We start from the raw sequence: 25,785 nt of genomic DNA on the forward strand, positions 1-25,785 counted from the left end.
TGCCTGGATTGGCCATTCAGATCATTTAAGCTGAATTGAGGACCCGGGGCCTGTGTTCCTCCTAAAGTGTAAATTACAGGTCCTCTCCCTTGGAAGCTCCAAAGTAATTTAGCTAGGTAAGGAAGCACTGATGAAGGTCCTTGGATGATTACACAGCTTTGGAGAAGGACAGGACCCAGTGGTTGTGGTTTTCCCTCTCTTTATGACAAGCAACTCCGTCAGGGAGTTTTGGGGGACAGGACAGCTTTCCTTTTACCCACAGTGGTATGCAGTGCTCCCCATGAGAATAAAAGTGAGAATTCCAATGGATTTTTAACATGTTCTGGTGAATGGAGATACTCAGGCACTACCCAGGCTGCTCCTGGCTGACTCAGCTCCAAATCTTCCAGACCTGAGGTGTTAAAGGCTCACGAGTGCTTCAAATGGAGCAGGAGAACTCAGCAGGTGTTGAGGAGAAAATCCAAGTACTTAAAAAGCAGGAAATGGGGAATACTAAGCGGCTTTCAGACACCTTAATTAGAGATAACACCGCTCTTAATCTCAGAATTGAATTCATAGAAAATCAATTAGAACATTTAAAAAATTGAGATTAGATGCTAACGGGAAAAGATTAATGTATTGACAGCATTATCAAGACAAAGGAACTGTCAGAGGGTTTGTTCAGCAAGTTTAGTGCAGTTTGGAAAGCTGAAAAAGAGAATTTACTTTGCAGTAGAAGTTGTAGGGAAGGAGATTAGCCATTCCTTTGGGAGATATTTGGGTATTTGGAGAAAGAAGGATATTTCCATAACACACCCTCTAGTACCCAGGCTGAAAGAGATTGGTGCTCACCTCCTAGAAGGCAATTCAGTACAAAAATACTGAGGAGAAGCAAAAAACAGGGATTGATGTCCAACAGGGGGGCTTCTGGAGTGGTCTGGACAGGCACAGACTGTAGCTAAAAGGGCTTTAACCCCAAATTTTTTGGGACTTTCTTTATGTGAGAGAAGACAGAACAAACCCAAAATCTGCAAGTACAGGTTCTTCCAGAATTTGAGATAATTTTAAAGATCCAGTAGACTTAATTTTTATTATCTGTGGTTAAAACAGACCTAAATTCTCTGATTCAGGCATCAAATTCAGACCCAAAATGGGGCCCCTGATTCATTACAGTCAGAGCAAAGGAAGGTAACAAATTGTCAGGTGCTAACACAGGTGCTGGAAATACTCAAATCATATCTGTGAGCTTCCTTGGAAAACTGCTGAGCTTGTCCTTCATATCCCTCTTCCCTGTGAGGAAATCCCTGTTGTGCTGCATCACTGCAGGAGCACCACTCCTGTTGCAATACATCACAGGCAACAAGAGACCCAGAAAAAAGGAACAGAAGTGATCTATCACAATTTGACACAGCCACATGGAAATGTGAGGAATTGTATTGATTTGTCCCCAGGAGCGTGGCTAATTTGTAAGGAGCCCTTACTCCTCATGCCTTAACATTCATTGCACATTTCAATAGCAAGTAATTACAGCCATTATATTTGGGATTATAAAATGACAAAACATTTATGAGGGGGAAAAAAAAAATCAAAAGTTCAAGAAAGCATGAAATCACATTAATTCAGATGAACTGTTGTAATTATGCAAGGTGATAAATTGGAGTTTCTCTAATTGTCTGTAACAATTTCATATATTAAAACACCCAAGTTTCCTTGGTTTCCTTGGAGAAGTTCTATGCTCCTTCTTAAGAGGGACTGGTTTGGAATGGACTGGTTTGGATGGACTGGTTTGGATGGACTGTCCCTGAGCAGGTTCAGGAATTTCAAACACGTGATTGGGAGGTTGAAATGAATGAGTTGCTGCTTGTGATTAGGTTTTTGTTCCTATCAGACATATTTAAGAAGCAGCTCCCTAATCCCAGGAAAACTGACCTTGTGTTCACTCTGTTGTGTAGTTAAATCTGTGACTCTGGCACCTGTAGGGCAGTTTTATATTAAAAAAAAAAACATACAAAAACCCCAGATGTGTGGGTAATAGTGGTGGTGGGGAAATTAGAATAAATATATTTATGAACAGCAATTGGATGTTGCTTGGAGCAACCTGGCCCAGTGCAAAGTGTCCCTGCCCATGGCAGGGGGTGGAACAGGATGGACTTTAAGGCCCCCTCCAACCCAAACCACTCTGGGAATTATGATTATCTCTATTATTATGAACTTTAAAACATTAAGGAAAAAGTAATGCATGGCTGAAGCTATTAATTAACCTGTTAGCTAACACAAGTGCTTCAGGAGGAAAGATTTCTGTCCATCACTGCCATTCTGCTTCTGCCTCCAGAGGCCATTTTTCCAGGCAAACACCTCACCCACGCTGGGTTTGCTTCTCTCACTGGCAGGTTTGTGCTCAGCAAAGTGACACCGATGGTCACCTTCATCCAACGCTCATATTCTTCTCAGCCTCTGGTTTTATTCTGTTTCAAATCTACCTGGAAGACTTTCAGGCCATAAATCGGGATAAAGGCAGGTTGAACGGGGCTTGGAGCAACCTGGGATAGTGGAAGGTATCCCTGTCCATGGCAGGAATGGAATGGGATGAGCTTCAAGGTCCTTCCAACCCAAACCACCCTGTAATTCCATGATAACATCCTTGACACCAGCAGGTAAAATTGGGTTGCACCAGCTGAAAGAAGCTCTGGCCCATTCCTTCTCCCCATTCCTCCCTTCATTCCTGGCGAGGAGCTGACAGCCTCTTCCACCTCAAGAATTCCTGCTCCCATCAGAGAAAGCCGTGCCATTCCCTAGCTCCATGCCACAAAATGCCATATGTTTGGGGTGCTGTGAGCACAGCCCCTCCTCGCTTAGCTCTGCAACATTCACAGCCAGAGACAAGGCCGTGCCACCCACAGCTGAGTCCATACATTCCCACTCCTCCTGGGAAGAATGGCTTGAGCATCTGAGCATTTTGCTTGGCCTCCATCACCTCATTATCACATCTGACTGATTAATCGTGCTCTACCAAGAGCAGTCTGCCAATATGCATGGATCACAGGGAAAAAATAGTGGTTTTTTGTTAAATCTCACAGTTGAGAGAGCAATGGAGTATGAGAGAACTCGTTGTTCTTCAAGTGAGATAAATACAGACAAAGAATGAAAGGAATTATGTAGGAACTAGGTGATAATTTATTTATAGATCTCTGCAGAAACACTGAAGTTAGCAAATATACCATCTGTTAAATAGTCATCTTATTCCTAAGTGCATATTAGCAATCTAAATGTGTGCCAAACACCTGATCTTAGCCTTTTCATTTGATACTCCTTTTGACAAGCAACATTCTGCTTTATTAGGTTATGTCATGTTATGTTATAGAGCTGTGCTAGGGAACAGGAGCTGGGAGAACACAGTGGTTGTGCTCTCTTGGTGTAAATGCACACCCAGGGCGAAGAGAAGTGGTTTTGACAGCAGCCAGAATTTCAGAATAACAAGAGCAAAGTAGAATATCTGCATTTATATCCTCAGGTAATTATTTTTTTTTCTATATATGCACATAACGCATTCCAAATTGCAACAAATCATTGAAAATACAACCCCATAGGTGGGAAAATGGGTGGAGAAATCTTTGTGGCAAAGACAAACATGACTTCTGAGGGTCCACCTCGTCCCCCTCTCACCCACCTGGACTGCAAAGCAAAAGTAGATTATTTTATAGTTCATTATTGAACCCATTTGAATGAGCTGTCACAATATTCCATGGGAGACGGTGCCTGCCTCGAGGAAGAGTCCAATAAAGATGGAAACAGAAGCAACACTGACTCCATTAATGAATTCTCTTTATCTATTTTGCCTTGGTTTGCTTTTGCAGAGGTTTCGGGGTTTTTTGTTCTTCAATGATTCTTTTTTACCGAGACAGACACTGAATAAATTCCCTTTGTACAATTATCTATCAAAATCAATCAAAGCAAAAGATCATTTCTGGTTTGGCCTGTGAAATTTTGGGGAGGTGAGGGTTTCTAAAAGATGCAGAGTGATGAAGACCTTGGAGTTAAGCAGTGGAATGGATTCTCTAAAGAAAATGTCTTTTTCTAAAGGTCTTTAAAAAGTGGGTTAAATAAGGGCATTGCATACTTGTCCCTGCCATGGGTGAGATGAAGAGATTAAATGATGATTTATGTGCCTCCACAGCTGCTTTTTTATACCTATGATTAATAAGCATAAAGGGATGGAAATCTTTTCTCCTGCACTGGAAAATCCGAGTTGCTTTGTAAAACAAAACTACAAATGTGCCATGAAAGAACCCAAACTCCTGCCTATGGGTTTTGATCCTCAAGGTTGAAAAGTGGAGATTGAAAAGGCACAGCCAACTTTTTCCCCACATGGATTCAGCTGAAAGGCAGCGAGTTCAGATGGGATATTGGGAAGAAATTCTTCCCTCTGAGGGGAACAGGTTGCCCAGAGAAGCTGGGGCTGCCCCTGGATCCCTGGAAGTGTCCAAGGCCATGTTGGATGGGGCTAGGAGCAGCCTGGGGTAGTGGAATGTGTCTCAGGGTGGAGCTGGATGAGCTTCAAGGTCCCTCCCGACCCAAACCATTCCATGATTCCATTATACAACCAAAGGTGGTCCCTTATTCCTATAAAACAGTGAATCCCCAAGAGATCTCATCCTCATACTTTTAATTATTCCAGTCAGGGACACTTGTCACGGTTTTAATGGAGAGACACAGACAGGTGACACAGCACCTAAAATGAGAGTAAAAATGATAACATGACATATTGTGCCATTAAACTAAAAATTGCTACCAGCAGCTCATTACTTTCCAAAATCTATTCCCATTTCAGAGCGAGGTATTACACAGCTAATTCTCAATTGTCAGGAAAACCTTTTCCTCCTGCTGCTCTGCGCTTCCTTTATGTTTCCTCCCCCCCTCCTTTCTCGGGTGTCTCATAAGAAGTGAAATTTTGTTCTCAGCAAAAAATCCAGGGCTGATTTACCACAGTGAAAATATTGGGAAGCATTACTTAGACTGCACAGATTTTCCATACTGTCCAAGAGTTTTTTGAGGGTTTAACTCTATTTTTAAATAGAAATTGCCGTTTGGCTCCTATTAGCAGCTGAGGGAAAGAGATAGGAAGTGGAACTGTGACCATTTTGTTGTCAGTGCCTGAATCTTAAAAAAATCTGAATTTTTGCAGCTATCTAGTATTTTTTTTTTTCATTTAATACAATAAATAAGAGAATTTGAAGGCCTTTTTTCCCCTTCTCCCAGAGCACAAAGCCTCAGACCAGGCACCCCAAGCAAATCTTGAAGGTTGTTCGAGGGACCATTTTTCCACAGAAATATTTGGTGCTGGCCTTTTTCTTCTCAGAGAACAATTCCAAGGAAAGAAAGAAAATGTGGTACATTTCCTCAGATGGAATTTTCAAAATGACTAAATAAATCCACACAATTTCAGAGACTGGCCTAAGCCTAAGCACGAAACCAAACTCTAGTTAATCATATTACACCCATCTACTATTTTCTCTTTTGTTTAGAATTACAGGATGGAAAACAACTAAATAAATGAATTCTTTTTCTATTTTTCTTGGCCTTCCTTGTGTCTTTTTCCTCCTTGAACTACCCATAATCCAAGGCAGAGCTGTAACCAGCAGGCAATTAAAAGAACATCAGCGTTTAAAGCCCTTTCCCAATGTATTGACAGGCCCCATCTATTGTGCTATGACAGCACCGGGAGGTGCTACAGGTGCTTAATTCAATCCAGCCCCTTCTGAGCAGACAATGTCTTCATAGGAGACCAATACCCAGGAGATGAAGAGGAGGAAAAGAAAAATTAACTGTGTAAAGTTCAGCTAAGGGGGAGAAAATTGATATATTGACATAAATAGCTGAGGCTGTACAGGTAGTAATCGTTATTGCTCTGACCAGCAAGGGCTGCTTCTCTCTATTGAACTCTGGCTCAGGTTGGTGTTCAGCTGATGAAAAATGGAACAATTGTTTGAAACAAGAATCTGCAGCAAGGTAAAAAAAATGGGCTTAGGGCAGGCAGTTTGCAGCTCTGTGGTAAAAAGGGAAGCTGATATTTGTTGTATTAAAGCATATTTTGAATGTGTTTCGAGCAATCATTTCCCAAATGGCTCTGGCAAAATGGGAAGGCTTCTCATTAGGATGAGAACTGGATCAAAAAGTAAATAATGTGGTCTTTTTTTTGTTGTTTTTTTTTTTTTTTTTAAAGCACGACTTTTGTGTCATGTTTTGTAACTGAATTACAGCAAATCAGGCTGATAATTCTTCAACATCTCAGTGAAATGTGAGGAAGCAGCAGCTTGAGTGTGGTGTTAGGCTGGGTAAAAAATAGATATGAAAAGCCATAAAAATCACCTGTGGGAGACGGGCATGGACATATTTATACAGGAGATTTCCCACTGAAAGTCCCCTTTTTCTCCCCTTTAAAACCAGTGCTAAAGCTCAAGGCAATTAAAACATATCCAAGTATTTCAGCCAGTTTGGGACAGAACAGAATCTTTAAGAAAACAACACATTTTTATCATCATTTAAACCTGCACTCCGTGGGAGTGCTGCTGATCTTTAATTATCGCTTTTATATCTAGACCACAGCTGTTCTTTATTCCTATAGAAAAGGAAACACTACCAAATGCATTTTTTTTCCCAACTCATGTAGATTAAGTCTTGCAAGTTCCAAAAACTGGTGCTGGAAAAGTCATGGAATAATAGACTGGCTTTGGAAGTAGAAGTTGTAAACACAAATTCCCAGAGTTGCAGTAGAACTGCTGTAGGAATTAATACTTTGTGCATGCCAAAGGACTCGGTAATGGTTGGACTGGATGATCTGGGACACCTTTTTCAGCCTTAATGATCCTGTAGTTCCGTGCTATCAGATTGGACAAGGGATTTTCCCATAAAACTTCTCAATGAAATTATATTCTGCTGGCAAATATGTGACTGTTCTTGAGTGAATAAATGGATAGATCGGGGTGCAGCTGGGAATAAATCTGCTGACAATAACCAGGCTTTGTTTTCTCCTTCTCCCTCAAGACCTGGAAAACTTCGAGACGAGACTGAGAAGCCCGGTGTCAGTGAGAGAGGGACAAGGAGTGGTCCTGCTCTGTGGAACTCCCCCCCACCACGGAGGTACAGTGAGGGACACCCCGAGCCACCCCTGCTCTGCCTCAGGAAAAGCAGAATTCCCTATGGGATTAGCACTGGAATTTGCTTGTGCATCAGTTACCGGGTTTACAACAAATTTGGATTTTGTTTCTTTAAAAGACACTGGGCTCACGCTGGTTTAGGGCCCTTTTTTATTGTTTTGTGAGGGAGTAGAACCTCCCATTCCTTGGGACACAGGAAAAACAGCATGAAGGTCTGCAAGACTCTCTGCTGTCATTCCTGATTATCCCAGGGCCTTGGTCCTCATGGAATGGCAGAAGAGCAACCCTCAGCAATTCTTCCTACACCAGAACTCCTCCAGGTCTCCATGGAATGGCTCTTTTAGTGCTTGCTGCTGCAATGCTCTCATTTCAATCCTGCACCAGTCACATTGGATTTGTCATGAAGGCTTGGCTTCTGCTCTTGAATCCCCGATTTTATTCCTTCCTAATAGTCATAAAATAATTTAAATCGGAAGGGGCTTCTGGAGAGGTGAACTGCCTGATTAAAGGGGGACTGCCCACATCAGGGTTCTTAGGAATCATCAGTGCTTCAGATGGGGAATGAAAAGGAGTTTGCTGAGGAATTGAGTTGGGGGTGCCTTTGCCTCTTGCTGCTTCCTCACCATAAGACCTTGGAGATCTTCCTTTCTGGGTGCGGTGAATCCAGGTGAAAATTTTACCCTAGTAAAGCAAATATCTATTAATAAAGAGGAAATATCAATGAAATAGTTACCAAATGATCTTGTTCTGGACTTAAAGAGCAGCACTTCTTGGATGACTCACGTCCTGCTTCTGGCAGCAGAGACTGCACATCCACAGGAGCTGCAGTTTTCCATGTCCTGCTCCCAGCAATCCTCAACTCTTCTTAAAGAAACAGAGGCATAAGACAAACTCCCAGGAGAAGGTAAATAGTGATCTAGAAAGAGGACACAGGATTTCAGAGAGGGAGAAAAACCCATCAATCAATAGAAAGCCTCCAGTCCTACCAAGAGGAAGTGTCGGTTCACTGGGTGTTTACAGCCATATGAAAGGAGGATATAATCAAGGAGATGAAGTGAAACCTGGTCCTTAAGGGCATGAAAGCTTCAAAGAGTTCCTCAAATGTATTAGTGGGACAGGCAGAAAGACAACACATCCATCCTAGAGCCAGTGAACTACCCATTTTCTTCCTGCTGTAGGGTAAAATTATGATTTGACAAATAGGAAGGAGGAAAAGAAAACGTTCAGAACAAATAAATGGTTACCAGGTGAGTTACCCCCAGATTAATGGGATCCATGAGCAAAGCCTTTACCAGAGTGTTCCTACAGCTGGGGCTGGGAGCTGCTGACCAGCAGGCCTGGAAAATCCATTCCCTGAAATAACAAGTCTCCAGAGAGCAGAGCCTGAGTCCTTTTGTCATCCCTAAACACTGTGTTTAGGATCCAAAATTATCTTACAGGGGGATGAAGTGCATGGTGTGAGCCGTGGTAAGTCAGACTATTTCAGGATGCTTGGGAAGTTGTTTTTGTTGGAAAGGATTGTATATTTGGTTGTTTGGGTTTTTTTAATTGAAACCCTTGCGTCCACCTCACAACACCTACAGGAGGAAGGATTGCTAACTGTGCTTCCAGCTCACAGTACAAGCGTTCTGTGAAGCACTTTAAATGCATTGGGAATTAGAGAGATGTCAAGGAATTTGGAAGATAAGCCCTACCAGCAGCAAAAGAGTTGCCTTTCCTGTGATGCAATGACTTGAAGGAAGACAGGAACCCTCTGTACAGCAGCTGTTTGAAGCAGCTGCTATTAATATAGGAAATTTGAAATAGGAAAGACAGGGTAAAACCTCCTGCCAACCTGTAAAAGTCAGTATAACAATTGAAGAAGAGGAATAGAAATAATAGAATGGAAAACAGGGAGGGTTCATTAATTCTATTCCCACCATATAATACCCAGAAGATGGAACGAGAGCTCCAGAAGTGTTTCTACCACCTGTGGTCTCTAGGGAGGTGTCTCACTTCTCTTTCTACCCCTCACATTGCCAGGTTTATCTGGTCCTGCACCACAGCACTGGAGTTAAACCTCCTGCTCGCAGGAAAACTCTGCGGGGCTCACCAGGACATTCAGCTGTTTATTAGACACCACAAGTGTTGATCCATGGTCAAAAATACTTACAATATTTAAAGTTTAATTGGAATTAAGTTTGATTTTCCAATGCATTTGACAAGGAAAGATATGCTGCTTCTTTTTTGTATGCTGGTTTCTTGACTGAGAGCATTGCCAACCTATTTTTGTACAAGAAAAATGAGTGACTCACTTAAACAGAGGATAAGAATATATTAGTCAGCTTAAAACAAAAACAAACAAACCAACCCCACCAAGCAAACAAACAAATGAACAAAAAGGCTGCTCCAGCAGCTTTCACATCAGCTTTAAACTACCTCAGAGAACAAAAAGAGAATTCCATATTGCTGTAAACTGATGTTAGGACTTTCAGGATTTTCAAACACGAGCATGAAAGAAAGAAAGACCCACCTAAGTTTATCTCTTAGATCAATTAAGCCATTAAAAATTACAGTAAATGAACACAAAATCACAGCCTCTAATTAGCTTTTAAAGCAAGAGCAGGGCTGCCCAAGGCTACCAGACCAACTCCAAATCCTCTGTTCCCTCAACCAGCTCCTCCTCACCCATTTATGCACAGGTGGCTCTGTTGTTATTTATGAGGCTCATTACCACACCTTATAAAGTTCAGCTGTGCTATCCCTCTGCTTGTTAGAGACCCTCAGCAGGGCAGGGGCGACCAGGTGAGCTGCATTTTTTCCCCTGAACCAGATCCCTGCTCTGCTTTCAGTTCTTTAGGTCAGCCCTTTTTCCCTGTACAATCAACACAGGTAATATTTTACTAGTGAAAAAAAGCCGTTTATAGAGAGCTCTGAGGTAGGGAAAGGCATGGAGGAAGGAGGCTGGAAGAAGCCTTAATTTCTGCAGCTACACATGAGCTTGACCTGCCTGTGCTTAAGAAGCTGCTGCCTAAATGGTAATACTTGACACAAGACTGTGGGGTGGACTGTTGTTCATTTATTTTCTTAGAAGCAAAGCCTGATCTAAAGCTTGTTTCCTTGGAGCTGGCTCCCTGCAGAGCTTTAAGGAAGTTGCTAATCTTGTTAGGAGCAGCAGGATCACTCTGCATTTGCATTTATTTGTGTGGAAGAGCTGCCCAGGGCCAGGAGTGGGATGGAGGCTCTGGGCTTTCCTCTGTGCTGACATTGCTGTAGGGAGGCTAAATAAACCCCAAAACACTCCTAAGGAAGTAGGAGTCCTATGGACCTGCCTGGGAGGTAAAAATCCCCAATCCTCAGCCTGCAGAAGGTTGGGAAAGGAGGTGAAACTGGGCTTTGGAGAGGATGGAATGGGATGAGATGAGCAATGCTGTGAAAGGGCCTTTGGTTTCTGCATTTTATATTAAACGCTGCACTTGGTAAAGTGCACAGTCTGAAAGGGAAGGTTTGAAGTGTCTCTCCCTTTATCAAACTCGGTGCCTGAGTCGTGGGCTGAGAGTCCCTTTCTCTCTGCTCCTATGAATCTTTAATCCAGCTTTCCCACAGCTCGGGAGGGAGGGAGAGTCCCCTCCCTGAGCCTGGCTGGAGCTGCTCTGCTGCAGATCCAGCAGGATTCATTGGGATTTGCTTGGGCTGAGGGAAGCACTGAAATGTTCAGTTCCCCAGATCAGTATATCAGGAATGATTATCAGCTCCTCCTCTTTCCCAGGTGAGCTCTAAAGGAAAACTCTCAGGGCTGGGAGAGGCTCTCCAGCCTGGCCAAGCTCAGGAATTTCCCACCTGGAAGGTGAGGTGGATTAACCAGTTTTTTGGGGTCTCTGGGGTGAGAAGGGACACTGACACCACAATCACTTCCCTTGGATTAAAAAGGCCCCAAATAAACACACCCTAATATTGCAGCACTATGAAATAGCTCCTGCTTTGCCATAAAAGTGGGAGCAAGGGGCTTTTTCTCCTTTCTTTGGCTCAATCAGTGGATCTGCTCCTCTGATTTAATCCAAGTGACCCAAAATGGAAGGTTTTGTAACACAGTATTGGATTTTCTACTCTATTACCTGTTGCTGTAGTAACTTTTCAAGGAAAGATACTGAGTAAGGGAGTAGGTTGCTGGTATTATGCCTTAAAAGCATGAGAAAAAGTTCAGTCTCCTAAGTTTGGCTCCTTTCTCTTGAGATTTCATCCAACTCCCACTGAAGTCAATTAAAATTAGGGTTTCTACAGACTTTAGTGGAGCTGAATTAGGCTGTAGGCAAGGATGGCCTGCGGATGGGTGATGAGGAACCTGCTGTTAGGAGAGGGGGAGTGTTTATATCCCTCATACTGGGGGAAAAGGGATTTAAATATGACTAAGAGGGGTCTGTGCTTGTTCCCCATTAATGGGAAAATTCATCAGTAGTCCCCAAAGCAATGGTGGGGAGCAGAGAGGAAGAGAGGCACAGAAACTCCAGAAAATGAAGTCAGCTGGAACCCCCTGAGAACTGAAATCAGGACAGAAAAGGTCTGGTTCTCTTTTAGTGATTAATTAATTCACAGATTGACCTCCTGAGGAATGCCTGTGTAGCATAAAGTTGGCTTTATTAGAGTTTTGTTTCATTTTATTCCATCCTGCACAGAAGATTTAGCTGCATCACCTGCTGCCAGGGCTGGAGTCTGGGTTTTGGTTCCATGACACAAAATGTTTTAAAGAACCTTCCTGGGAATCCTTTTGGAGTGTTGGCAGGTACAGGGCTGCCCTTAGACAGGGTCAGGGCTTTCTTCAGCCCTGTAATTTCCACCACCAGAACTTTGGCAGGGAAACTTCCAAACTGCTTTTCCCTATTAGTCATTTTCAAAATTACTTCCAGATTCTCTTGGATACACTATCCTGGCATGGAAATCTGGGCATCCAAATGTCAGGTTCAACCACTCAGAGTGGTTTTATTGCCCAGAGGTGCCTTAGTGCAGGTCTGGGTGAGGAGGAAGGCAAAAATTCCAGCTGGCAGGAAAAGCACATCGGAGTACCAGCCCTCAGTGCTTTGGGAAATCTGGGGAGACGGCAGATCCAAAGTATTTCTTCCAAAGAAATGCTGACAACATTTAATTGAACATAGATCGAAGTATTTACCTCGCAAATCTTCAGCGTTTTCTGTAGACTCCCCATCTTGCAGCTTAGAGACCTTCAAGAAATGAGTTGAAATCCGAATTTTGCACACTTTGGTCTGCTTGCCCAGACAGTGTGCATCAGCAAAACCGGTGCCTGAGACAGGAAAAGTGTCTGTGTATCTCTGCAAGACAGAGCATTTCGGATCTCTTCTGTAGGAAAACCCCTCCATCTCCAGATTTTCCCCTGTAAATGGATGCTCAAAGTGCATGGGCAGGTAAATGTGCCAGCGTAGGGCTTTAATCTTGTGGGTGAGCACACGTACCTGCACACACCTTGGGTTACACTGAGAATTAATTGCTGCATCTCCCAGGTTTACTGCGGACCTCGGGAAAGTTTTGCATTATCTGCAGTAAAATGGAGCCTGTTGCAGGATTTAGCCAAGTATAGAAAGTGTCATTGATTGCTCCCTGGAGATGCATCATTTCTAATGAGAGTCCTAAAATGCTGCAAGCTGATAACGTAAAACTCCACAAAACTACTGGAGTTTGCAGACTTATTACCATACTGCTCCCATGCCGGAGCTGGGGGGGGGAAAGAGACATAAATAATCTTTTTGGAATGGGGTTGTTGATGGGGGAAATGTGTAAAAATGAAGCTGTTGGCAGAACACTGTTGGCTTATGAATTATGCATTTAATTAAGGGGAGCTAAACTGGTAGATTTGGAAAGTTCTGATTTACTGTGGCTTGTAAAAGACAGGATTTGAGTCCAGCTCCTGCTGTTGGGTGTGGAGCAGCTGCAGAGCGGGACTGGCAGGACACCCTGGTTGACCCCACACTGGGGGATCAGCTCTGAATCTGCTCCTCAGCACCCAAGGCTTGGCCCAAAAGTCTCTCCCAAGAGCAGGGAACGGTAAACTCCCAAGGATATCTGTTTTTTCTGGGTGGGCTGGCCAAAAAAATCAGTTTTAAGTTGCCTGGTCTTCTAGATCTACATTGTGAAGGTTTGCATGATGGAGCATCGTGTGGGAAAAAGCGGGGCAGGAAGTGAGAACAGGGCAAGAAGTATGGAAGATAAGGGGAGGTTCGTTATCAAACATGCCATGAGATCAAATACTAATCTCCAAAGTACTTGTGTGCAGCTCAGCTCCTCCCTCCGTGAAAATCCAATGATCACGCTCCATGTTACCAGTTTAATTTTTCCATACTGAGGGTGAGGAAAGGAGCTGCAGCACTGAGCAGCAATTTGCCCTCTGGATTTTCGGGGGGGAAAGCGCCATAAACAGAAATTGTTTACTAAAGCAGCTTTCCCACGCCATCGCAGCGCTGCCGTTCCTGCTTAGGAGCAGGCTAAGCAGGAAAATGAGAAGTAGCAGGGGACAGAATCTGCTGTGACCTCCTGAAGTGGCTTGAAATGAGTTGAAAGCTTGAGCAATGCTTACCTGGCCTGTGCTAATTTGTGCATCCCCAGTGGTTTTCCCTGCAGCTGCCTCGTTCTTTGCGCCGGCCCCGCCGGGGAGCGGGTTCCCCTGGAAGGGATGCGTGACGTGTGTCTCGTGTTTTCTAGGCTTGTCCTACACGTGGATCTTCAACAATAACACCTTGTATCTTCAGGAAGATAGCCGGCGCTTCATTTCCCAGGCAACGGGAAACCTGTACCTGGCCAAGGTAGAGCCGTGGGATGTTGGGAATTACACGTGTGCCGTGAGCAGCGCCGCGGCACAGCGCCGAGTGTGGGGGCCCCCCACTGCCCTCACCCTCCGAGGCGATGGTGAGTCAACAACAGGGCTTGGCTGCCCCAAAACATCCAGCTGCTCCTTCTGCAGCTGTTGGGATTTTGTCCCCACTGAGGGAAAATCCCCCCAGTGAAGGTTGTGCAGCGGGGCACGACCCCACGGTGAGGTTTGGGCTGTCAGGACGGGGGTGAGGAGATGAGCACGCAAAGAAAGTTCTCAGTGTCACTGAACAACAAGAGAATGTTACGTGGCACTTTAATATTTCCCACCTTGTGCCCGTGTTGAGGTTTAAATCCAACAAATCTTTCTAAATTTATCATCTAAGTATAGCTCAAATAGCAAATCCAGAGAGCTGCTTCAAATCGAGCCGCCGAGGTGAGAAACTCCCCTGCACATGTACAAATGCCTTCCCGGCAACACTTGTAATTAAATGCTCACAGGCAGAAATACAGACCTGCAAATCTGTACACGAAGTTTGTTTTGTGCACTTGCCCACCTAAATTTCAATACACTCGTGCTGTTTGCAAAGCAGTGGCGACAGTCACTGACAAAAGTGTGTGCAGAGTTGGATTTGGAGGACAAACAAAGCTCAGCTGTGCATTGTGGAATAACGCTTTCACTGCGAGGCTGTGCCGTTCAATAACGTCAGCAGATCACACAAAGCAAAGCTGCACTTCCTCAGCTCCAGCGTTAATAATTTGGCACAAACTGTGATTGCAAATGTTCAAGATCTTTTCTGATTCTTTTTTTTCATCACTCTATTCCTTTTCTCAGATTCCTTCTATCAGTCTCTTTATCTGCTCCCATTCGCTCTGGTGGCCTCTGGATTGCTTCCAACGCTGGCAGCCTCTAAGGCAACAGTGGAAGTTGGATGTGCAATATTATCCAAATTATGTTAAATATAAAACAAGAACTGGTTCTTTTTCTGTGTGAGATGCAGGCAAAGACACTGCAGGAAAATACCTGATTTATGTTCATCCCTACTGTTGGAATGAGCTTCACTGTGAGACACATAAAAGACATTTAAGAAGTTCAGCTAAAAGTTTAGTTTCCTAAATCCGTCCCAAACCTGCTGCAAAATTATATGCCCTAAATTAATACTGGATTAGCTGTGATTTATCAGATGTTCAGCCAGATTTTCAAATATGATAATTCCATCTAATTACATCGGCCTTCCTCAAGTCTGCAGCTCACATTTGGATGTTTTAAAGAACTTTTAAGTGTTTTGCAAGCAGTTTGGACACGGAATTTTCTAATTTTCTTGCACACAGGATCAACTCAGTATCCTGAGAGTGACTAGTGGCAAAAAGAGGTGTGAACCCAAAATTGTCTCTAAAACCTTGATGCACAGCAGACTTGTGATGTAAAACTTGTATAAAGTCACGCTCTTTGACTCCTAAATGCAGGGAATGTAGAGATTTCACAGAATTGTCAGCGCAGGGTTGAACTCCACCCAGGAGGTTCAACCTGCTCCATCATGTGCTGCTCGCCACGGGTGGAACATAAGGCTCTGAAGTGATTCATGCCACCCTTCCTTTCACCCTGGAATTCTGTTGCACAAGGCAGGCCTGGGGCTCAGCTGGAGCGAGCTGTTTGATGTTCCACAGGTGTGATGGGGGAGTACGAGCCAAAGATTGAGGTGCGTTTTCCAGAGACAACCTACGCAGCGAAGGGCTCCTCTGTCAGACTGGAGTGCTTTGCCCTTGGAAAGTAAGAGTTTTGTTTTTATTAAATGTGGGGTTTAACACTGCTTCTTTTGCGTTTGCACGTTGGAATTATTCTGGTCAGAATGGGATTTGGGAATCTCATATTTTTACTTTGATTGCTTCTGTGTCGTGTGTTCCCAAGGAAATGAGACAGAACACTGTGCTGTAACTGAAGCTCACTTGGGTGCAGCTTGAAGCAGAGGGAAGGAATGTGGGAAGAGGAGGGAAAACTGGAACAAAGATTTTCTTTCTTGAGAGATGAGGCCCGAGCCCAGGTGACAGCACTCAGTGTAACTGCACAGTCACACCTGATAGATGTCCAAATAGGAATGGTTTTTTGCCTGGGTGACATCACACAATCCCAGAATGGTTTGGGCTGGGAGGAACCTTAAGGGTCATCCAGTGCCACCCCTGCCATGGGCAGGGACACCTTCCACTATCCCAGGCTGCTCCAAGTCCCAATGTCCAGCCTGGCCTTGGGCACTGCCAGGGATCCAGGGGCAGCCCCAGCTGCTCTGGGCACCCTGTGCCAGGGCCTGCCCACCCTCACAGGGAACTATTCCTACCCAATATCCCATCTAAACTTATTCTTCTACAGTTTGGAGCCATTCCCCTTTGTCCTGTCACTCCAGGCCCTTGTAAATAGTGAGGTCACCCCAGAGCTTCTCTTCTCCAGGCTGATCAGTCCCAGCTCTCCCAGCCTTTCCTCCTGGCAGAGCTGCTCCATCCCTCTGATCCCCTTTGTGTCTCCTCTGGACTCTCTCATTGCTAAGAATCAAATGTGGGGAATTAGGATATGTTTGAAGAACATGTGGGATCTCCTGACCCTCCTGTCTCCCAAGCAATGCTGAAGGGCCCTGGGAAGACCCAGCAGCAGCCCTTCCTTCCAAAAATCCATTTTCCTGCATTTTTCCAAGTTTTCTTGCACTGCTGTGCCTGTTCCCAGCTGCAGTGGTGGCTCAAGCAGCTGCCCTGCATTCAGGGAGCAGCTGGGGGACTGAATCACTGTAACCAGCCCACAAACCCGTCTTTCCAATGAGCATTGTTTTCCCTGGAAAAGCCCAAATAACCCTTAGATTGTTGACCTCTATTTAGTTTAAGTTCACTTTGACAATCCATTTCAAGGCTGTAAGCTTTTGAAGTGTTTAGAGCTTTCCCAGAGGTTAAAAGCCTGACTTGCAGACAGCACAAATTAATCAAATGTTCCTCTGGAACCTACCCTGGGAAGTAGAAAAATAAAGCAAATAAAAAGTTAATAAGATTGAAATGGCCTTGCCTTTCAGATGAGATTCTTATACAAACTAATACTAGAGCTAATTTTTATTAAAGGTATGTACACTTTTTTGGCCCAAAAGCAGTACCAGACTTTAGCACTCTTGCTAAAGCTGATTTTCTTTTCCAAATACTGTCAAGCTACTTCTCTTGAAATACCTCCTTAATTGTGTGTTATTCCATGCAGGCTTTACATTTCAAGTTGTCATTTCTTATTTCCATCTGTTGCACGGGAAGCACTGAGCAATGACAGAGAAAAAAACAGTAAATGAGCTGTACAAAGCAGTGACATCTTAGGGAAGGGGTAAAGATGGGTCATGTTAGTGTGATGCACAGATTTGGCCATTTTAAGAACATCACAAGGAGAAAACAGGGGACTGGAAGGACATAAGGATAATGAGATCCCTCAGGGACACTCTTCTATGCAGTGCTGAGGAATGGCTGAGAGGGTTAATGCAGCTTTAATGTCGATTTTCTTCCTCATGGGCAGGACTGCAGCAGTGCTGCCATACTCCCCTGGAGTTATCCTGCCTAAATACCAGGGATCCACCAGCCAAAATCCATTTTCCACACGCTCTCTGCTATCAAGCTGCTGAATGCACCATGTGTTGGAGGTGCTGTTTGGGAGCAGAGGCTCTTTGGTGTTGATACTGGAGAATTTCTCAGAATTTCTCCTCTTAAATTTTATTTCTCCAAGTTCAATGTCTCGTACAGAACCGCACAGGTTTCATTCAGGTTTTTGCTCTCCAAACAGAGCATTAAACCACCTTCTCACCAACATGTCCATCAGTGGAAAAGCTTTATTTCAGAGCTGGCATTCAGATGTGAATAAAGCAAGTGAAAGGCATTGCAGGTGAAACATTCTTAACTTATTAGATGAGTCCATTTTTCTGAAGGCATGCAGGTGATTAGTGGCATTGTGAAACGCTGGAAGTTTCCTGCCTCCAACTGTTTACAATTGCAGGCAGAACCATCTAAATGCAGCAGCGTGGCCGCCTGCACCTCCAGATTCCCAAATTCCACTAAAACCCTGGCCCCTGCTATTGTCTGTTTATGTTAAAATCAATTCAGCCCAGCATTCGTTGAGCTGTACCTCTGATCTGCCACAAGCACTGGTGGTTATTATCTCACTTGGATTTCAGAACTGCTTCCCCATTATCCATAATTTTCTATATTCACACTGTTAGGCCGCTGGCTCAGACAATGCCACGGCTGCTGCTACCTGGGCACTGTGAATAACAGAAATCTTTCACACCGAAGGCGGATCATAGGCAACCCGCTGGGGTTTTGGTCTGCAAAAGTCTTAAATGAAAGTAGTTTTGTGGTATTTAGAGAAATAGCATCTCTTTTCTGTATGGAACAGCAAATCACACCAATTGGGCCTCCCTCAAAAACTGCACTTCCGCAGTTCAAACGCAGCTGTGAGAGGCCCGACTCACGGCTGAATTTAAAACTCAGTTTAAAACGTCTTAAAGATGCATTTTTTTCACATGGGGGAGCTCAAAGTCACCCAAAATGTGCTCCTGTGGGACACCCTGGGGTAGGTACATTCCACATAGCTCTGTTGCAAAGCTCTTTTTGCATTTCACATCAAAATATCACTAAGGATTTTTACAAATCATCTACTAGCCCCAGAAATTCTTCTTGTTTTGAGGAAAATAAAGGGTTGCAAATGGCAGAATTTATCCCTGGAAAGAGGGTTAGGAGGGATGGATCCCAAATGGACAAAGGATCTCAGGCCAGTCCTTGACTTTGAACCTTATTTCGTAGAGCAGACACCACAAATATTAGAGGAGATTTCAGAAAGGAAATAAGTGCTCGCTGCAATGGAAATATAAGAAAAAGTGCAGCTCTCTGATGAGTCTAAACAAAAAACTGCACTTATACTTAATCCTTTAAAAGAGGGAAATCTGAAATATGAAATAGTGGCTCCACTATTTCAAATCCTGCAGCCCGTGGCAGTTTAATAGAAGAGATGAGACTTTGTGTTCTGCACCAATATTCATTACGATGACAGTGTTTAATATTATGCCAGTATTAAAAGTCCCGGTTTGGATCAAGCTCTATTAATCATGCCATATATCCAAATTATTGTTCCTTGTCTTTCAGGGGGAAGAATTATGTTCAGTTGAGTTATACTGTGCTGCTGCTTTCTGCAGATTTGTCTCAAAATAACTTTTTTCTTTTTCTGTTGCACAAATAAGAGTAGTCCCTGGAACAAAAATAAGCAAAGTAGTTTCCATGTATGGTGCACATATTTATTAAACTGTGTCCGTGGTTTATATTTTTCTTCATTCCCTTCTCAAAGAAAGGGAAATAATCAGTTCAGAATCCCTGTAGATGGGCTGTTGCCAGCTGAGGTTGTACAAAGCATATGTGAATAATATAAAACAAGACTTCTTTCACCCCAGAATATTTGTTTTTCATGGGAAGATCCCACCTATTCCTCTCAATGTATTAATGGAAGGGGTTTTTCTCGCAGCACTTGGAATAAGTAGATAATCACACAGTTCCAAGGGGGCTCCAAATAACTATTTTTACTAAATTTACATAAGAATCCCAGGCTTCACCTCTGGTATATTCTCAAGTTGTTTGTGTGGGAGGCTTTAAAAGGGTCGATTACGGGATTCTGAAATCATAGAGATGGGAATGACCTGTGGCACTACAGGTGAAGTTTTCGGCCTCCATCCCTGATCAAACCAAGGCCTGAGGATTTGTTCTTTCAGGGGTGAGCAGATCCCCTCTCACACAGTTCAGGTGGTGCCTACAGGAGAGCAAGACTCAGCACCTTGCAGAAAACCACTGTTTTCAGGTAATCCATCAGGAGGATCCAAAATTAAATGCTTCAATTATGCTGCCCCTCGGATCCTAATTCTTCCTGGTGTCAGCAGTGATGCAGCTTTCAAAGCTCAGCTCAGGCTCATTTGTCTAACGAACCACAGGCTTCATTACCCCAAATGCAGATTGAATTTCCCTTTGAAGGGCCCCCAGATGCACAGGACAAAAGATGAGGCACGGTCCCAATGCATCATCTTTGCTGAAGAAGGTGAAGCCTCCCTCCTGGTGTGGGTTCTAATTCTGCAGACAAATTAATTTCACGTTTGCTGTGACAAGAACTTGTCACCAACCACAAAATATTTTCCATCTCCTTTTCTTTCCCAGTTAGTAACTTATGGTTTTGTGATTCTGCCGCCTGTATGGTGGAATATAAATTAAATTAGTGCTCCTGGATGCTCTGAAGGTTTCAAATAAACTGCAGATTTATGTACTAAGACACTCTCATATTTATGCACTGTTTTCTTATTTACTCAGGAGAAAGCTAGACTTTGTCTATGAAGTGTAATAAATTTGGGAAGTGCGCTCATTGTTTCTTTATGTATTCCAAAACTTTTAGGCCCAAGCAGTAATGGTTTTAATCTGGTTGTTCGGAGGGACTAAGTGACAGAAAGACCCATGAGGGGCAGGGCCACTGCAAACCTACATGGGCAGGCACTGGTCTGTGGAGCAATGTCAAATCCTGATTTTCCAAGGAATATGAACATGCAAAATAATTCCACAAAAATTCACAAGGCCATATTTATTGGACCAGGTTTTCTATATATTTACCTACACCTCAAGGACACTCCTTAAAACATCAATTTCTAAATAGATGATTTGTTCCAAAATCCAATTTAATCAAACTGGTTTTGGTTTTTTTTTAACCTTGAAAGGTTAAACTTAACTCTCACATGGCCCAAGTGAGAGTTACTGTTAAGAGATTTGGTTATCAAGATGTCAACTAGCAGCAGAAAAAGGTGACACCAACCCAAACCCCTGTTTTCTGGAAAATACAGTGACTGAAGGGGCTGGGAATTCTATAAATGAGGTATCAATGAAGAAATGCAGATATTCTCTAGGAAGGTCCTTCCCATGGAATTGGCTGAGCTATGGATCCTCCCAGTTTCTGCTCCTTTACCTGCAGCTCAGGTGGAGCTGCTGTCCTAACAAAGGAATTCCTTTTTCTGATAAAATCAAGGCTCCCTGGCAGGAGAACAAAGCGCTGTTAACTATTTATTGTCTTCAAACACAGTGAAGCTGATGGACTCCAAGGTTTCTCTGTCCTGCTCGGCTGACACCAGGAGTGAGCTTGAAACAGCCTCATGTTTGGCCAAAAATGAGCAGAGCTTGCCTTGAAACATCCCCAAGGATGTCATTATTAGTCTGTGGTGTGGAGAAGGAGAATGGGGGAGCGCCTTCAGCTCCAACCTTGGCAAAGCTGACTTGCCAAGTTGACAGAAGGGGCCTTTCCCCACCAAGCACTGCCTCTGGCCTTGGTGTCAGCACAGAAATCCCTCATTCATGAATAGTCGGTGCTGAGAGAAAACAAATGGCTGAGACAATAAAAAGTATGGAGATGAAGCTCTTTCAGGTGGCAGAATGCATCTAATTATTGTTTTCTTCTCCCATACGGCTGTTAGTTCCCTTTAATCTCTTTGTTACATCAAAAAAAGATAAAATTAAATCCAGAAGAGATGCCTTTAAAGCAAGTAGTTCAATGCTCCTGGCATTCTGCAGGCTGCTGCTCCACAGTCGCTGCTCACCCAGTATTTAATATGCAGGAGGATTTGCAAAGCCAGCCGTGCTCTCCTTCATGTGGATCAATCCAACACCAGGCTGGGAAGCTCCCCTGGCTGTTTTCCTGCCTGCAGCATGGCACTCATGAGCCAGACTCGGTCTGCACTGGAGCTGTGCTCCTTTGAAACACCTCAAAGTGTCTGGCTTCCTAAAGAACTGAAACTACCTTGCTGTGGAGAAATCCTGCAGGAATGCTGTCGTGCAGGATCAGTCTGGAGGAGAGAAGACTCAAGGGAGGCCTCGTTGCTCTCTCCAAACACCTGAAAGGAGCTTGAGCTGGGTGGGGATGGGCTCTTCTCCCAGGCCACCAGCAACAGGACAACAGCTTCAAACTGCACCAGGAGTGGTTTGGATTGGATTTTAGGAAAAAATGGTTCATTGGAAAAGTGGATAAACATTGGGAAGGGCTGCCCAGGGAAGCGGTGGAGTCACCAGCCCTGGAAGGCTTCAAAGCACAAGTAGATGTGGCACCTCCTGATATGGTTTAGTGAGCATGGAGGTGTTGGTGGAAGGTTGGGCTTGATGATCTTGGAGGTCTTTCCCAACCTGAATGATCCTGTGATTCTATGCCAAGATTTCTGGAGGAGACAGCACCTTTTAACAATTCACTCAGGAAAAGCAAACCCTTATAAATTTCCTGGGAAGGAATGGTATTAAACAACATCTGAAATAGCTTTTGGTCTCATTGTAGAGGACAGTTAATAAAGGTGGTGGTGACAGCGGCTGTTGTTCAGAAAGATCTGGAATTTTTACAACTGGAACCAAAATGGGGAAAAGCAGAATAAAATCTCTGTTGTTCTTTGCGGCTCTTTCACTGGTTTCCAATATCTGACACATCCCAGGCACTCCTGTTTGTAGGAAATTGTTCAGAGAACTCACATTTTCCCAAATCCTGGTTCTTCTTGCTTAGAGGAAAATTGTAGCGCATTACACAGACTCAAAATGCAGAAATCAGGCCCAAACTTCCTGAATTATTAAGAAATTAATCCAAACTGTATTTGTGACTTGATTTCATTGTTCAATCAACAAGGACTCGAACTTAAATAATTTAAGGTGTGAGCAGTTACAGTCTGTGCTAAAAAGGAATAAATCCTTTGTAAGTCAGCACTGCAGGCAGAGACCTTGGAGACTGGAAACAAGGACTTTTAATTTCCGTGAAAGTTGTGTTTTCAATTGCTGTTGATGCTACTTCCAATGGAAAAGAAGTCAGCATTTAGCCAAAGCCTCTGTAAAAAGCTCAAACCTGAATTTGTTAGAAAAAGCAACTTAGTTCAGTTTGCAGATAGAGCAAACAACTGTGAAATCCAAGACTATTAATATTTCAAAGTGTTTTGGTGACATAATAGATCATGAAAGTGAGGATCCTATGGTTTGTGATATTACCAGAAATCCAAGATGTATTTATAGCTGCCTTCACACTTCACTATTTTTTGTTGTATGGGATACATTAATCCAAATATAAATGAAAATGATAGAAAACTTCAGAAACATGAAAAAAGAAATATTCCTTTTTGTCCCTATCTCCTTCCAGCCTCAATATTTTGTTCTTTCCTCACTCAATTCTCAGTTTCTCCTCTACCTTGGCTCCCGGTTTTTATATTTAGATTTATTGGTATTTTTAGATCTTTTGAAATCTTGGCCTGTATTTCCTATTTTGGCATGTGAAAATACCTTTAGTGCTAGAGGGAATTTGTTTACTGGAAGAATCAGTCAATAATTCAGGACTTCTGTGGTGTTTCTTTGGACTTGCAAAGTTGTTCCTTCAGTGTCACAGGGTTTAAAAGCAGGTTTGAGACCCAAGTAAGAGTTACTAAGGGGAAAATACAAATTGGCCTAAGGAAAAATCATAGAATTGACTGAGGATTTCATCCCACTTTGGACCTGTGCCCCTGAATAAATTGGACATGTTATAAAATCTCAGTCTTATATGAACCTCTGTATGTCATGCTTAGAAATTATTTCTTTTTAAAAAATTGCTACTCTCAAAAAAGGATTTTACATTCTTTTTCCGCTGCTGTAACCAATGCTCTCTCTTTTTCTCTAATAAATACAATTCTTTAGTCCTGTCCCAAGTATTAGCTGGAAGAGGTCTGATGGAAACTCCTTGGCAAAGAAAATCCAACACAGCAGGGCCAGAGGAGTTCTTGAAATCCCCAATGTTCAGCAGGAAGACGAAGGCTCCTACGAGTGCATCGCAGGAAACACTCGAGGAATAAACATTGCAAGAGGTCAATTATTTGTCTATGGTAAGCAGATTAATTGAATTTTGATTTGTAGTGTGGAACAGGATGGTGTTCCGTTGTGTTTTGCTGATGAAGTCTCTTAGCCCCTTGCTGGAGGTAGAAAGTGCAGGTCAGGTTAAGCTGATTAAGAACTGATTGGGGGCTCTCAGTGACCTTCAGTGAATTACAGCCTCAGCAAATGAAGATATTTTGCGTCAAAGCTCGGATAGGAAATGTGGGAAGTTGGAAAGGTTAATACAAGGCAGAGAGGGAGTACATTTCTGTGAAATATTAAAGGCAGCGAGGGAGCCAGGGTGCAGCAGCAGATGCAGAGCAGGGAAGGATTCAGTTCATGGCAGTGAAGGTGATTTCACCTCCTCTTTGAGCTGAGCTCTGTTGTCCCACAAACAGATGAGGACAAAGCAGGGGGAACTCATCCATTCCTCCCTCTCCTTCCAGCCTGGCTAAAAGTGGAGAATAATCTGGGAAGCTCTTCTCCCTTTCCTTGTCCCTTCCCATGTACATTAATTTCCTGCAGTCCCGGTCACAGAGGATGGTCCCTCATAGCCAGGGTGAATTACATCTCTGTAGTCCAATTGTTAACACCCAGGGAAAGCAACATATTTTGACAGGAATAAGAGGAGAGATCTTTTCTCTAGCTCATAAATCTTTCAAAGGAGAAAGCCAAAAAGAAAAAAAGGAAACATAACAGTGAGGGGAAAAAAATCACAGCAAGCGAGACTGAGCCTCCAGTTAACATCTGTTGAGAAGACTCTGGCAAGTATTTTCCTTTTTTTTTATTTAAGTAAATCTCTTCTAATGAAGAGATGCAGGCTTTGCTGATAAGCTACCAGGCTCCTGCAGCCATGGCTAATATCAAGATATATGCCAGGAATAGAACAGTCTTCTGCTAGTTTAAATATTTCATTATTTCCTTGCTTTCAGGGGGTACTTGTTGCTCTCATTGCACACTAATTTTTTTCACCACGTCAATCAAGCAGTTCCATTAAAATTAAGTTCAGTAGATTACCTGGACGTGATTGATAACAGCACAGGCAATTATAAAATTATGATCAGTTAATTCAATCTAAAACAATGTGCTTATTAACTGTGCTTTGTACATTAATTAATAGCAGCTCATAGTGAAACATATAAACAGCGCTCATGAAGCCTTGGCATGAGGTTTTTTTGCCATATTAGTAGTGTGCTGGTAAATTATCTCTGTAATTGATTTCCTCTTGCTCCTTTTCTGTTCTCTGGGGGTTTTTCTCTGGAGGAAGGTTGTCTCCAAGAAGCAGGGACTCTTTCCTGGACACTGCTTTGCGTGTGATCCCTCCAGCCCGTGCTTCAGGCTCTGAGAGCAGTAAAAATTGCATGTAATTAGAAGCATTTTTAAGCAGGGTGAACTCCATCCTTATAGGATCTTAGAGCACCTAAAGGGGCTCCAGGAGAACTGGAGAGGGACTTTGGATAAGGGATGGAGGGACAGGACAGAGGGAATGGCTTCCCACTGCCACAGGGCAGGGATGGATGGGATATTGGGAAGGAATTCTTCCCTGTGAGGGTGGGGAAGCCCTGGAATGGAGTTCCCAGAGCAGCTGGGGCTGCCCCTGGATCCCTGGCAGTGCCCAAGGCCAGGCTGGACACTGGGGCTTGGAGCAGCCTGGGACAGTGGGAGGTGTCCCTGCCCATGGAACGAGGTGTTATTTATTCTCCCCAGGTCTCACCTTCACCTCCGTCCTGACAACTGTTCTCAATGTCAGCCTTCCCCAGGAGAATCCCTGCTCAGCTCAGTCCTTGAGTCTCAGTTGTCTACAGAGCTCCTGTGTGATTCCTGCAAATTCTGCTTTTACACCTCAGTGAATTTCTTTAGAGGAAGTCTTTGCAGAAATTAGGGGTCCTGGTGCTTATCAAGCATATCCTGAATTTCAGGCATCTAAAATCACTGTTCCTGCACATTTTGGCCATAAAAATGGATAAAA

At 43.5% G+C, this 25,785-nt stretch overlaps 1 protein-coding gene across 3 annotated transcripts in view; it reads left to right on the forward strand.

Annotated features, from left to right (window-relative positions):
* The window catches only part of CNTN6 (contactin 6), a 125,435-nt gene that overhangs the window by 61,121 nt on the left and 38,529 nt on the right, over positions 1-25,785 (forward strand). For all 3 annotated transcript variants that reach the window (XM_010390261.4, XM_010390262.4, XM_010390263.4), the window contains 4 exons: positions 7,021-7,116; positions 13,821-14,024; positions 15,597-15,699; positions 23,643-23,827. In XM_010390261.4, the coding sequence (XP_010388563.2) occupies positions 7,021-7,116; positions 13,821-14,024; positions 15,597-15,699; positions 23,643-23,827 (588 nt within the window). The remainder of the gene's footprint in view (positions 1-7,020; positions 7,117-13,820; positions 14,025-15,596; positions 15,700-23,642; positions 23,828-25,785) is intronic.

Source organism: Corvus cornix, chromosome 12 (assembly GCF_000738735.6).
Source record: "Corvus cornix cornix isolate S_Up_H32 chromosome 12, ASM73873v5, whole genome shotgun sequence".
Classification (NCBI taxonomy): Eukaryota; Metazoa; Chordata; class Aves; order Passeriformes; family Corvidae; genus Corvus; species Corvus cornix.